The following is a 15,709-nucleotide window of genomic DNA, read 5'->3' as shown; positions in this document are numbered from 1 at the left end:
TTTTATGATGATAATTTGAATGCATCAAAATATGAAGATTTACTAAGGAATGGAATTCAAATGATTTTAAATAATAGACCAGGAAGAGAACGTGTATGGTACCAAATGGATGGTGCTCCACCCCATAATTCTCATTCAGTCAGCGAAGCTTTAAACGAAATCTTCGAAGACAGATGGATTGGTATTAATGGACCTTTTCGTTGGCCTTCTAGAACACCAGATGGCAATCCTTTAGATTGCCATCTGGTTATTATTCTATTCAAAGTGTAATATGACGATATGATAATAAAAATTCGATAAAACGTTTCGTGTCAACATGGCCACCATAAACTTTTTTTGCAAATACGGACCTGTCATTTTCATTACAGATATTGATTAAGCGATAAATTCACAATCCAAGGGTGTATCACATTTGATATTTTTATAGCGTTTTATTTGAAATAACTACCATCATCGGTGACAACAATTTAAAATTACGGTCCTGTTGTTACTTCTTTTGTAAATTGTTTCGATTTCCTCAAAATATAATTCAGACAACCCAATAAATTCGAGGTACGTACCCTAACACAATGAAAATTCGTACTTTTTCGTTTTGTAAATTTTTGTATTGCCGTAATCCTTCTTTCAAGGCTTATTTCTCCCTAATCAATTATAATTCGTAATATTTTTATAATTTCCAATACTGGAAGTTATGAAAATATCGGTTTTTCGTCAAAATTCTATTGTTGTATAATTTGGAAGGATCAAATAGCATGTCAATTCATTTACCATCTTAACGTAGGCTTTGCTTGGTTACTATGGCAGGAAAAATGAATGCGTTGTTGATATCTATTGACAACTGTCAGACTTTTATGAACATATCAAAGATGTATTCAAATGATGAAAGGACTGATATGCTATTTAGTTATGCAAATTCAAATAAAAACCCTCTTTTAGAAAGGAATATGCATGTTGAGCTATACGCGAATCGTCGTATTCCGAACATCCAAATGTTTAGACGATAAGAAAGAAATTTGAGGGACTATGGTGTATTTGACAGAAAGAAAACAAGAAAATGTATAGTTGCTGGAATTGTGAGGAATCAAATAAATGTTATGGGTTAGCAAATATTACCACATAAAAATTAACACAGTGAAAACATCTTTTTTTTTAAATTTAGGATTGGCCAGTTACAAAAATTAGGCTAATCAAGATTGTTCTTCACGAGAAATTGCCCACGAAATGGGGATTTATGTAAAATCCACCAGAACTATTTTGAAAAAGAACAAATATAAATGCTACAGGATACGCAAAGTTCATCACCTCAATGAATGGAATTAGGGACGGGAATGGGGAAGTTGGAAATGTTTAAAAAAAATAATATGGACAGACGAATCAAAATTCACCAACAATGGCTGGTTTAACAGAAATATCCATCATAGGTGTAATAATACTAATGAACATTTACCTACATAGGGAAACCAATTTCCAAGAAAGATTCGGAATAAATGTTTGGTTGGGAATTGTGGAAACAAACATCTTTGGCCCTTTGTTTTACGATGATCATTTGAATAGTGAAATGTATCTTCACTTTCTATTCAATGATTTCGATGGCTATTTAGATGAATTGCCACTGAATATCCGCCATGAAATGCAATATTTTCAATAGAACGGCGCTTCTTCCCTTAATGCAGCAATAGTATGGGAACATTTAGATGCAATATTTCCAAGAAAATGAATTGGAAACAATGGACCAATTAACTGGCCAGCTCCATCTCCAGATCTCACTCCTTTAGATTTTTTTGTCTGGGGATACAGAAAGGATAAAGTTTTTTCAACACCAAGTACAAATATCAACCATCTCAAAGAAAACATTATAGATGCATGTATTATTATTACACCTATTATGCCAGAAAATTGTCAAAGAAATTGTCTGGACCGACAACTTATGTGCATTCAACAAAGAGGTCGTCAATTGGAGCATTTAATGCAGATTGCCATGTAGCTTTGATTTTCCGTATTGGTTTCAATTTTTCCAAAAGTTTATGATAAAATAAATTGTTTTTCTGTTTGATCGTTGTCACTGATGATGGTGGTTATTTCACATGAAACGCCATAAAAATATTAAATGTGATATACCCTTGGATTGTGAATGTATCGCTTTATCAATATCTGTAATAAAAAAGACAGGTCCGTATTTAAAAAAGTTGATGGTGGCCATGTTGACACGAAACGTTTTATCGAATATTCATTATAACATCGTCATAATTCACATCGAATACAATAACATTTTCTCTTTCCATTTTTTAATATTCTCCGAAATAACAATTCCACTCGAAAAAAACGAAAAATAGCTTTTATTGTTTTAGCCGTATAACTCAAGAAGGGCGAGACTACCCGTAAATTTTCTTCGATCATTGTATTGTTCCCGATGACAGGTACTTTTTTTCCCATTTAATTGTCTTCGTATCTGTTATGGTTTAGAATATAGCAATGTTACCATATGATAAAAGAAACAGCCTGTATAGCTTGTTGAAATAATATTTTCAGTTATCAGATTTACCTGACTAGTAGATCATCACCAACATCTTTAAGTTAAACAGATTCTCAGAAATTTTTCAAAAATTCATAAATACATCATATGTTCCAGGGCCGCCTTACCCTAGATTTATTTCAAACTACCTAGAAAATCAATATTTAACTGATGACCCAATGTGTCTTGGTGCTTTTATTGTTTATAGGTAATCTCCAAGCCACAAATTAAAACGACATCATACATTGTTTACAGGAAAACTCTAAGCTCAATAATTTCAAAAACGTGTTCACCTCAGATTTCAAGGCGCGATTTGGGAAAGCCGGTTCTGGTTTATTAAATAAACAATTACAGAATGAGTTCTTATCGTTCATGAGTTGTGAAATAGTCGGTATCCATTTAGTGATCTCAAGGTGTGTTAGTGAAGCGTTTCGTCTAGGAAAAGTTATAGTGAAATAAATCAAATCAGAGGTAAGTACTTTGTTGAAACAGTTTTGGGGTGAAATTTCTCATTTTTTTTCAGTCAGTCAGTTGACTCTTAAAAGCAATTATTTTGTTTTTTCATATAGAATTTTGACTTCAAAAAGATGAAGATGAAATAGTTACACATTTTTCCATATCAATTTCCATCACGTAATTATCTGCTATCATAATACTCATATGCAATCTAGGGTAGAGTTGAAAGTAAACGATATTTTAGTATTTTCATTTCAACAAATTTTCAATAATGTCTTCATCAAAATAGTGCGTTTACTTAAAAGAGTCAACCATACCAACAATAGTATAGCATTTAATTTATAACTTGAGCTCATCAAGTATGGTACCTATCTATAAGCCACTCACTTGAATACATGATGAGTATAGTGATAAAAAATTACTTTTTATCTGAAAATTTCATCAAAGTTATATACTCTATATCATAGAGCAAAATGTATACTGAAATAATTCGTTGAAGATATGTGCCACTGAGCATATCATACCAGTCAATATCACTAGCTAATCTAATGAATATATTATATGACAAAATAATCCAAATTGTTAATATTTAATTTTGGGAGCTGTGTCAATATGTATATGTCGTGGTTTGCATGAAATGGAAACGAACCTGAAATATTTTGTTCAGTAAGATTGCCATTAGGTAGTTAGGTTATGCTAGGAAAAAAGTGAATGGGTCAATTCGACCCTCCACCGCAACCCGCAAGGTTTTATTGTGGCTCACACCCATTCACACTCGACCAAATAAACTTAGCTTCTAAACGAAGCCGACTAGTGTATATGGTGAGTAGTCTTTTAGGTCAGACGGTAAGAGTACGGCTCTGCCAAACTCTGAAAACCTGATTCGATGACAGTGACCTGTGAAAAGATCTGTTAGACATCCTGGCCTTCTAGGCCAGGAATCCAGGCCAGGGACAATCTGTTGAGTCTTCCTATCGAGGAGAGTCGTTTTTTGCAGTTGGCTACCAATTTAGAGATTGCTCGGTAGAGGCCAAGAGCTTCCAATGCCGCTTGACCGTCCGAGAATATTTTTATTGTTTTGTATGAGGTTGGATTCTTCCAATCTCTCCGCATACAATGGGGATTATTACGAGAAACTCATCCGGCAGAGTGCGCTGAGTGTTTGTCACACACAAGAAATGTTCATATGAACATTCCGTCTCAAAATTACCTAAAGAATAGTCTGTTAAATTTATGGTACATTCTTAAGTAACACCTTGTATAAACATGTTTTATTCAGATATACATTTCCATAATAATCCACATTTCTGAATCAGTTTCAATTTCGAAACATTATAAATCAAGAATTCATATAAATAAAAACTCTGCATATTTTGTTTCGGAAGAAATTTATAACGTACTCGCATTAGTCATGAAATATTATTATTAACGAATAAGTAAAATCTCAAATGAAGTGAGTTTTACCAATAAAATTATTTCTTTTGCAGATCACCAATCTAACAGTCACAATGCCAGAAAATACCAGTAAGTAAAAATACGTTCTATTCAGTTGTTAAGGCAGGAGTATGTGAGCTAACTTGTGGCTCTTGCTCAAAACTGTATTTTGGCCAAACAGGGACAATACTTTCCCAAAGAATTAAAGATCATATAAATAGTTTTGTAAATAGAAAGACCACATTCATATTTGCAAAAAAACCTTTCAGCAGAAGGACATGAGTTCAATTATGAATACGACGTGTTACATTTAGAAGAGATAAGTTTGAAACTCAATCGTCTAGAATGTTAAGAAATCAATAGATCCAGGTATAAGCGTAATTTACTGAATGATCAATTAGAATTGAATAACTCCCCGTTACTAAATATTTTTCAAATGTGGAAACTGGGACATTAGCACAGGTAATTTAATTCATTACAAACTTAGGTAAAAATCGGGTACTTGAAATGTAGGTACTTCTGATGATAAAACTAGATATATTAGGCATATTTAGAATATTGTTAATAAAGACACACCTGAAGAAGCCACCGCATGGCAAAACACGTGTTGCGTTTTTGTAAAATTGTTTAGTGAAAGTCTCACAAAGTGTTTTTTAAATACGTTAGTTGAGGCATCAATCATGCCAGACATTTCTCTGGGGACCTACTCCACGGAACACACCTATGTCTCAGGGTTCCTAAATTCATAAGGGAAAAGGAAATGGAATGGACTTTTTCATTTGACACCGACGAAATATGTGAATCAGCCACTTCAGCAGACTATTCTTATTATAGCAGAATTTTAAAATATATCAAAGCAGGCGAGACCCAGTGGTGACATTTTGTGACCTCATTTGGGCAACCAACTGCGTCTGTCACCTCCAATATTCAGCAAGATACATTCAGTATCACTTCCAAACAAATGACGTATAACATTGGAAACTGTCTCGGATTAGCTTCAATTTGATTCAGTCAATATACTTGCTGATTAAGTATATAAACTTTCGTCTTTATCGGTATTTAGTCATCTTCAACACTGCGACTTGAATAACAGAGATATGGTTGATGAGATCATGTGTCGCTTCATTTTTATCATTACGTTGATACCACTCACTGATAACAATAATTATTTCATTCTCATTCTGGCAAATCTAATTCGGGATTCTCAAGTACATGAAATACGGAAACAATATTTTGATTCACGTTGCATCAGTGCTAAATTTGAATCAAGCATTTCGATGTTCTGAAATCATTCTATATGAATGTATACCAGTGACTTGTAAAACAGCTGTCTAGGATCGAAAACTCCTGATTGTTTATATAGCATATCACTGGGATAACGGGGCGGTTTATTCAACATCTGTTCCAAAAATGTTCTTTGAATGACTTCCAGTGGGCGAAGATGTGATTTGGATACCCCACCCCATCCTATAATGCAGTATATCAAATGGCTTTGAACCAAACTGAATTAAATTATATTTTTTTGTTCAATGTTGAGTATAAATTTCAGTTGGCGAAATTTGTACAATATACATCGCAATTTGTTTACAGTGTGCTTGATATAAAAGTCCCATTTCAGGTGAGGATCTATGAGAACCCCTAAATACTTTATATGGTTAGCTGGGGATATCTTGAAGGAGTTTCGGATAGTTATTTGATTGAATTGAGGAGGTGTAGCTTTATTATCAGAAAATGGCAAGTAATAGGTTTTATTGGAGTTCAATGAAAGATGTTTATGGTCGAATCAATCTTTGATTTTTTCTAGATCTTTCTCTGTCAAGTCTTTGACCTCAGACCAAGATTGCTCAGAGTAAAGAATAACAGTATCGTCTACAAAACTTATTATGCGTCCTGCGTTTCCAATCGAAAACAATCCGTTCACATAAATATTAAAAAGTAACGGACCCAGAACAGTTCCTTGCGGCACTCCGCATTCAATTTTCTTCTCACCGCTTTTCATATTCCTTATTTGCACAATCTGTTTTCTACCCGTGAGATATGCCTCTATCAATTTATATGCATTACCTCTTATTCCAATATTTTCCAGAGTGCATAGTAGAATGGAGTGATTAACTGTATCAAATGCTTTTGATAGATCAATAAAAATCTCTAGTGATGGTTTGCCTCTATCAAGTGCTTCGTAAACGTAATTAGTAAGCTGTAATACCACATTTTCGGTGGATTTTCCTATCCGAAAACCAAACTGTGAGTCAGATAATATCATATGTTTTTGTATAAATGAGTCTAGCCTTACTTTGATCATTTTTTCTGGAATTTTACTGAGATTTGATATTAAAGATACCGGTCTATAGTTAACTACCTCATCTCTACATCCACTCTTGAAAACAGGAGTAACTATGGAAGTTTTCAAGCACAATGGAAAGTAGCCGATTTCTACTGCTCTATTAAATATGTGGGATATCGGTTCTGCTATAAACTCAGCCTCCGCGACGGTTATGGAAGATGCAGCGACCTTACTGTCTTTGCGCGGCTTCTTCAACCTTCCTGAGGTTCCCCTATATGAGGTGTTCAAGCGAACGCGCTTTCCTGCAGGAGCAGCCGGTTCCTTGTCTTTATTCAAGGCGTAGATATTGGCGCCCGCCGCAGGAAGTGCCCTTGCTGTTGAAGATGGAGTGGGGGAGGAGGAGGCTGCAATTATAGTTGCTGCCACTCCTACCTCTTTCACTCCCTTTCTCGTTTTGGCCGCGGCGCCGCAAATGCCCGGCTTTGTATTACATCACGAGGTGATCTGCTATGTCCAGCCTCATTTCGAGCGGTAGATTCATCCCCAGCCACCGCCATAGATTGAGGTGGGCACTTCTGTCCAGCCTCGAGATTGGTTTTTGTTGTCTGTTTGTTTGTTTCATATATGTCAGTTCCCACGAGTAGCAAGGGAAGAGTTGGTCACCTCTGGCAGAGCCTCGTATTACCAGAGAAAGGCTGATTACAAAAGAATCGTTCATAACCGCATATCACCCTACGGCCATTTAGCTGTCGGCATGATTCCTTACACCTTAGCTTTGGTAGGCTGGTCCACGGTGGCATGTTTCGCAAAGGCTTTTGGGGAGTTTTAGTTCCCCTCACCCTACTTATTTCTGCCACTGACCAGGAGTCCGGCGATCCCCTCCGTAAGGCCACATATTGGCTTTGCGGACAGGGCCCCCAGTCCCCTAGCCGTTCCCCTATCCGCCACCTGAGGACGCGCCCGATGGGTAGCCCAACCCACGGATATGGCACTGATGTGTCAAATACAATTCATTATTACTGAAACTATATGATTCAGTTCTTCATGAGAGTTCAATAATAACACTCATATTCCCAACTTTTTCATATTTATGATTTATTTACTTTTATTATTTTTCAGATGTTTTTGTGTCCACTCCAGGGGCTGTCCAGTGTGCCATAATAATAGCTGGACAGGAACATACTCATGCTGTGCTTGGTTGCTGGCCATTTTCTGTTTTCCATGTGGAATTATTTGCTGTTGCTGTATGAGAAGAAAGAAATGTGCCAAATGTGGATTTGTTGTTGGCTAGAAGACGACGTAATTTGATACTTTTATTAAACCAACCTTTTTAAGACCTACTTATGATAAGAGAAAATTCTGTTTCTTTTAGGAGAGCGAATAAACATTTTTTATAACTGATTCGTAATTGTTTTCATGTTGAAAGCTGTGGCTTGAGCTGGCATTTGCAAGATGTGTTACCTCTCCATGAAATGGAGCTGCACAACTCTTCGAAATGCTAGCTGTTATGGTGTTGAAACTGAGAGATATTTGTAGTATTGAGATGAGACAACTTTTTGAAAACTTCATTCAAATATCAGTCTCAGTGACATAGATTGCTTCTCGATATGATTTCCTTTAAAATTATGCTAATACAATAACACAAATAACTGATTTGATACATAAATACCTAGATAATACATTGTACAGTGTTCCTAAGAATAAATTCTTTTCAATTTCATACAAACTGAATAGGGAAAAGTGATTTTCTTATAATTCAATGTTAATATGAATCTAGTTGTTCTAAAAGGTTATATTTTCCTTTCTTTGAAAGTTTCTCATATTTTTTGTTTCGCAATTATCGAAATAAACTATCGATAGCAGCAGCGATAATGAGTTTGGAAATGTGTCATATGATATTTTCAAAGCAGCAGCTGCTACTACAGATCAATTATTGCCCGAAAAATGAACGTCCAGATACGAAAACGTTTATGAATTTATCTCGAACTGGATGGATATGAAGTAATTCAAAACTATTACAGAGGATGTAATTTTAGCTCCCAACCCAGAATTCGACATCGGTTGATAATTCGAGGCATTTATCAATAAGTTTTTTTATAAATTATAGACAATTAAAAAAATATGTGACGTGTATATTTTGATTTCATCAACTGAAATCCCTAGTTTGTTCAAAAATGTCCAAAAATTATTCAAAAAAATACTTTCAATTCTGATTTTTCTCATCAAATTGTTGACATTCCTGAAAGATATTTCTATTTATGAATTACAACTTTCTTTTTATTTTTTCCAGTCCTGTTCATGTTGAGTGGTCCAATCCAGTTTCTTATCAACTTTCCTATGATATCGCTGTATAATAAATCACCACCACAAGAGTTAAACAGCTGTAAAGAATTCACGTATCGTCAACTAGATTTGGGACTACTTTTGAACTTCTTCAACGGCTACTATTTGAAACCATTCCATGTATACGTAGGCTACAGTCAAAGATAGTTGCTATTGAATATATAGGTATTAAAGACTATTCATGTTGTTATAAAACATTTATTAAAAATATATACAATTTAAAAATAACATACAAAATTTCAAATGAATTGTTAAATAATTTACGTCTGTACTAATGTTGCATTAACATTTGTTATGAAGAATATCACATGCAGTGTACCTACTCATACCAAGTAATATTCGTCATTTCACAATTTTCATTAGGAAAAAAGTGATGATTTGATCGTCTTAGAAATGGACGAATATACAGATATGAAACATAAATATTCTATCCACCAATACGAATGCATTTCTTCAAAAATAAAGAAATAATAATTCGTTGGATTTGCTCTCTCAGCAAACCTTCAAAATAAACATGCTCTAATGAATTTTCAAAATGAGCTGTACAATGTACCACATCGAGTCAAATTTAATATACAGTTCAACAATAGGATGGGATCTATTCTTGACAGCTCGAATTTTAAACAAGAGCCACATTTTAAAATGTTATTTTATTAACGATATTGTCGTTTGGAATGTGACAACTTTAAAAGACATTTTCATTGGAAAGGGTCAAGAATAGTAGAGCAGAAAAACATATCTTTGATTCCCACGAGTTTCAAAATCCTAAACTGATTCACTGTCATTAACAAAACGACGGTATCGTTTAGATTGTGATAATACATAGAAAAGTCTGAGGAGAACTGGAGGATCCGTCCTTGAGAAGTGAACTCGAAATCGTTTGCAAATATTTCCATGTGTTCAAAAAACACACTTTGAAGTGGGATTTTCACTTGATAGTTTACAAAATCGCGACTACCATATTTCTCAAGTATTTTCACTTTTTAAAGACTAATGTAGGTTCTCAAGGGCAGTGAACTAATGTTATACGTCTCAAATTTGCTTGCAAAGGATGGGGCGTATCTTTCAATCTGAAACATTTACATTTATTTGACAATATCCTCAAGAGGATTAAGCTTATTATTTATTGATATAGAATACACAAACTAGTCAATTACGAATTGCATATCAGTCATTTTCTGCATATGAAAAATAATTATTAATGATTGAATTAATGAAGTTATTGAAAGAATGGTGAACATTGAACTACAGCAATTTTTTATGACAGGTTCTTCCTATAACTATAGTAGATTCTTATATTTTTTGTGAACTGCTCTTGATAGTTATTTTCATTGACAAGATAGCTCAATGCGAAAAAATATTTTGACTACCTAAGAATTTCTTCAACTACTATTTATAGAGCTATTATAGGGCTCAATACTCAAAAAGTGTCATTGGAAGTCGATAGGAAGTGTTTATATTGCATATATTCATAAGGATGACATAGGTTGTTACAATTTCTGGGATGTCAAATCAGTTGGTAATGAAGCCGAGCAAAGGTATCCATGATAGTGATTATTTTCTAATAAAATGTTGAAACTGAGTAATATACTTAAACTAACCGCTTCAAGACTGGAAATTACGGATTGTTAGGAAAGCATCAGTCACAAAAAATTTACATTAGTATTTTTGAAATATTGTCTCGTTCGTTTTCAGTATCTTCCGTTCCGATCGGAGTATTTTCCAGAAAGTTTACTGACTGAATATCGATCGCTGTATCTATCATCCCCATACTTCTCCTCGGCTTTGTAGTGGATTTCCGAAGATCCAATATTTTTTTGCCAGTGATGTGTCCAGTAGAGATCGTCAGGATTCACATCTCCCGGTCGTTTCACATCTTTGCAGATAATAACGCAGTAAATCAAGCTTCCGATGAGAGTGAGGAATCCAAAAATCAGGAATATTATTCCTAATATCCTGAAAAAAAACATGAAGATATCAAAATACGATCAACTCTCACTAACATTGCTAATCTCAGTGATTGCTATAAGTTGGGACGGTACTGTGGCTCTCTGCATGATTTTGAATCTCAAGAAATGTTTGTCTTCTGTGAGAATAAAAAATTCTGTAGTTTATGAATGTATCATTGATTTCAAAATTTGGAAAGGACAGCAGAAGTATGCGACCATGGAATTCTCCATATTCAGTTGATTTTCATATAAGAGGTCTATCGTTACTGAAAGCTTACAATCACTTGGTTTTGTCACCAGAAACTTGAAAGATTTGTCTGATAGATTATAACTAGCCTATGGCTAATATATCATCAATCTCTCATAATTTAGAAGAAGTTCAAAACAAATGGATATATCTCAATATTCCCTCTTCAGAAACTATTGAGCATAACATGATTCATTTGTTCTGTTTGAAATAATATCCGGTGAAATAATACAATGATAGTCATACCATTCAGAATTCCATATCACGAAACGAATTACCGATCATTATCCAATATGCTGAGATTTGGTATTGGTAGGAATCGCACGTTGAAAGGTAACACCTCGTTAATCCTTAGGTCACACAGGTTTCAACTTTTTAGGGTTGTCGTTCGTTGGAAAGTGACCGCTACGCGTTGGTTGACTTGAAAACAGATTTTAACAGACCCTTTTCAACAGTTAGAATTGTTGTCTCATTGCCATTATTTACAAACCCACTTTTATTAGGATTATCTTTCTGGTGAGATCACATTGATTACAGTTTTGATAAGATGATGCTCCGATTGTCGATTTATTCACTCTAATCATTTTTGAGGGTGCTATTTGCACTGAAATAATTTTTGGAACTACAGACGCGCTGATTGTACTACTTATTATTGTTTTGAATGGTGGAATTTGTCATGTTGTTTGAAGTAATATATGAAATAAATATTCAAGTATTTCAGTTTTAGAAAAGAGATTATCGTTTTAGGCAATATCAAAGAATACAAAGCCCACAAAGGCTCATAAGTACGATTTTAGTATAACCTGAAGTTTATAGTACCTACCCTGACCACCAAAGACCGATGACGCCTGTCGGATATAATCCAACGCCCTTCGTGGTATTAGCCAGGGGAGTAGTTGTTTTCTGATAAGCGTCAGTCCATTCAACCTAGTGTGTAGGTATATCTGAGACTGGCTTGCACATTTAAAGTTCATTTCTTTAGATTTGTTTACTGCCAGTCACCAAGCATAGCCCACTGACTAATAAGAAAGTTTTTCTTCCTTATTCGAAGGAATCGGGCAAATTTCAGATATACAGTTGGTTGGTACCTCGTCCACTAGATGGAGTGACATTTTGTTGTTCGCTTCAACTTAGGAAGATGAATGAGATACTCTGAAAGAATTCCGATTTTCAATTATGGAATTTCATTGACTTTAGGTCGATGATGGCCACTATCTTGCACTGATGAGTGGCTAATGAGCCTGAAACCGGTCTGCAAGTGTGCCCGTTCCAAAATTGAAGTTCAACTCTTTCAGTTGTATTGCCATTAAGAAATTTTCTGTGAAGACTCCTGCACTGATGCCTGTCGGAGATAATCCAACGCCCTTCATGGTATTAGCCACGGTAATAGTTGTTTTTGGATAGGCGTCAGTCCATTCAATCTACTGTGTAGGTATATCTGAGACTTGCCTGAACGTTTAAAGTTCCTTTCTTTAAATTTGTTTATTGCCAGTCTTTAAGTATAGTCCACTGTCTAATAAGAAAGTAATAAAATTTTGTCGTACATCGCGACTTCGATATGATTCGGCGACTGCTATCCAATGGGCTTGTTTCATGCCATGCAAAATGATACTGGTTTGCTGCTTATATACTGATCGAGTTAGGGGTATACTATACCTATCAAGCCTAATCGATCCCAAAATCTCTCTATATTTGCAGAAAAAAGAATAATTCGAAAAGAAAGAATTCAAATTGGCCGCGTGTCTGTTGACCAATAAAATTTATCGTGTCTAGAGCGGAGTTGCCAAGTGTATTGGTTTTTAATATCCAATCACAGATCTGATGATCCAATTTTACAGACGCCATTTTTGTTGTTATTGTTGACAACTCGGTGTGAATACAACTGTTACAATTATCTAATTGAAGAACGTTTTTTTTGTAAAAGGTGGGTCTCGGCGGGTGCCTATTTTGCTGCATATTCCGTGTCATTAGTTTACATTCCGAAAAATATTTTTTCAGGTTATTTTTGGAATGATATGTTCCGGAGTAATTCTACATTTCACTGTACATATTTTTGCTTCTCTTTTCAGTCACCATACTGCTTTTTGGCAGAAATGAAATAAAAATTAAATCAAAACTTTTCATCCTTCGATAAAAGACAAAGTCTGGAATGAATGTCATATAAATAAAAGGGACCTTCTAAATATAACACCTACTGTTTCAATTTTTCATTCTTCATTTCGGTATCAAAGTATTGCAAATTTTTCAAGTAAAATTCATCGATCGTTTCAAAATCGACTTGGTAAGTTCTCGGGAGTCAGCTTTAACAAAACTAGGCTCAGCGTTCATTTCGAAATTATTTTAACAAAAATACGAAGTTTGTGGAAAACATTGACATTAGAAAGAGCACATTGTCGCATGCACTACAGAGGGCGCTGGCTGACTGGATGACAATATGGCTAATATGTCAGTAACGTTGAATTTCTTATTTTCGGTGGGTGGCATGAATGCATAATTGATTTATTTTATTAGGGTTCATGAGCATTGGAAAACCATTTGAAAATGCAGCTCGTTTAATCCTATTTAGAATCATATTTAGATGTAACTTGTACTATATCAGTTATCAAGGCAAATATTATTGTCCATTTTTATGCTTAATTCGTGGATTCGAGCGATCTTATTATTGTATATTTATTTGCTTGCTGGCTATATTCTTAAAAAAAATGAATGAATAATTACAGAAAATTTCAATCGATCGTTCATGAAACAAAATTAATTGAATGTTATCATATAATTAATGGTATTATTACCTCAGAAGCTTTTGTTGGATTAGTTCGAGTACAATCAATTCTGTCTATACTTGACCTCATTCAACCTTCCTCTCAAGTTTTGGAAGATTCAACAGATTACCCAAGCGAGCCTATAACGCTTGCATTTAGTAGCTATATTAGAAAGAGATACGTATGTATGTATAATAAATTGCAGTTGTACAGATTGAGGATTGTAGAATAAATTGAATAGTAGAAATTATTCTTCAATCCAGTTTGCTATATTTTTGATTTTCATAACTGTATATTATTAAATAATGCATAAAATCATAGTGTAGGTAAATATTTTGTGATTTTAGATATAGAACTTATTTCCAAACATGATTTTTCGTGTACATTTTATTCCATGCGGATAATTTTTCATTAATTGAAACGTTAACGGGTTCATATACACTTCCATAATTAAATTGCTAATTATAGGCTCCGTGAATTGTACGATTTGGCAACGTTGATTCTATTGATCCTGATTATTTCGATTCTATTGATCCTATTGGTCAATCGAACAAGAAGCGGAAATAGGGTCGTGACCTCACCACCCTACCACATTCGCTTTTTAATAATTAATTTCGGGAAAACTACGGTACTTAGAGAGATGAAACAAAGTGCAATGTTTTTCAATTCGAAATTTTTATCAAGTGAACTATAAACAAAAAATCATAAAACAAGCCCATTCTTTGGGTAACCACATCAAATACCAACATGGAACTGCCGTCGGCCTCTGGTGGTCAGGGTAGGTACTATAAATTGCAGGATACACTAAAATCGTACTTATGGGCTTCTATGGGAAGTATGCAGAATGCTAAGCATCCCCACATTGAAACTAGGGCCTCTCTCGTCAAAGTTTGCTGTTGCCTCAAATCGTCATCCAACATTTCAAACAGTGGCTGATTCAAAAATAAGAAACTTCAGATTTTTTTTTGCAATGATCTTGCTGCAACCAGTATTACTCTCGTCTTGTATGTTGAGGCAGTTTCTGATAACAGTTCTTTGTGTTCGTTTGGCCACCTTGTATATTGTCTCTCAGTGTACCGCACTTATGAATTCTCGGGAGTTTTTTCGAAAATCAACAACACTTAATTTTACAAACTTGAAAGCCCCATTATTCAGATCATTTATGTCGAAATATGTTTTTGCAGTTGTCAAGGGTATCATTAAAGATATAGGCAAAGACAAATAAGTAAATATGGCTTTGTTATTTCTATTAAACTGGCCATGAAGTATATTTCTCTACACTGAAACCTATTTTATTTAACAAATAACGTACGTGTTGAATGTCTAATGGATGACACAATACTCACCAAACATAAAGGGGATCGAAGAACTGAATGACGATAACAAATCCTAAAGTGACGAGAATAATGGCCAAGTTCAATAGAAGCATCAAACAACACATTCCTTTGATATTTGGACAGAATGGGTTAGGTGCTGCCATGGCTTCTACGGTCATTCCGGCTTTTCTGGAACCTTTCGATTTAGCTGTGCTCGCTACAGATGGTGTCATTCCGCTTCTGTATGAATAGTGGCTGGGAGCACGAGCCCTTGAGGTTCGACTATAAAAAAAATGAAGTATAAGAAAGCATGAAATAACTGACTTCAATATCAGGAATATTCCCAAGTTTTATCGCTGACACCAGTATTACCTTTATACAGTGTGGATGTGAAAATTCCTGTTACCCT

At 34.7% G+C, this 15,709-nt stretch overlaps 1 protein-coding gene and 1 long non-coding RNA gene across 4 annotated transcripts in view; one reads left to right on the top strand and one right to left on the bottom strand.

Annotated features, from left to right (window-relative positions):
* Positions 1-2,826: 2,826 nt before the first annotated feature.
* On the top strand, positions 2,827-10,900 carry LOC111511808 (uncharacterized). 3 transcript variants are annotated; one of them, XR_012464726.1, is made up of 4 exons: positions 2,827-2,983; positions 4,456-4,492; positions 7,806-7,957; positions 8,977-10,900. It is a non-coding gene; the product is annotated as an uncharacterized lncRNA (long non-coding RNA). The 3 variants fall into 3 exon arrangements; XR_012464725.1 differs by having other exon boundaries at positions 2,828-2,983; positions 7,806-7,985; XR_002722985.2 differs by lacking the exon at positions 8,977-10,900 and having other exon boundaries at positions 2,828-2,983; positions 7,806-8,087.
* Positions 9,214-15,709, bottom strand: part of LOC111511807 (uncharacterized) — a 37,423-nt gene continuing 30,927 nt past the window's right edge. The window contains exons 4-5 of the mRNA XM_023167827.2: positions 15,331-15,582; positions 9,214-10,985 (exon numbers count right to left, since the gene is read on the bottom strand). Coding sequence (XP_023023595.1) covers positions 10,721-10,985; positions 15,331-15,582 — 517 coding nt within the window. The 3' untranslated portion in view covers positions 9,214-10,720. The remainder of the gene's footprint in view (positions 10,986-15,330; positions 15,583-15,709) is intronic.

This window comes from Leptinotarsa decemlineata, unplaced genomic scaffold (assembly GCF_025532065.1).
Source record: "Leptinotarsa decemlineata unplaced genomic scaffold, Ldec_3_MD MMD2_tig00000035_RagTag_RagTag, whole genome shotgun sequence".
Lineage (NCBI taxonomy): Eukaryota > Metazoa > Arthropoda > Insecta > Coleoptera > Chrysomelidae > Leptinotarsa > Leptinotarsa decemlineata.
Note: the sequence above shows the minus strand (reverse complement) of the source record. Positions and strands in the feature narration are given on the sequence as shown.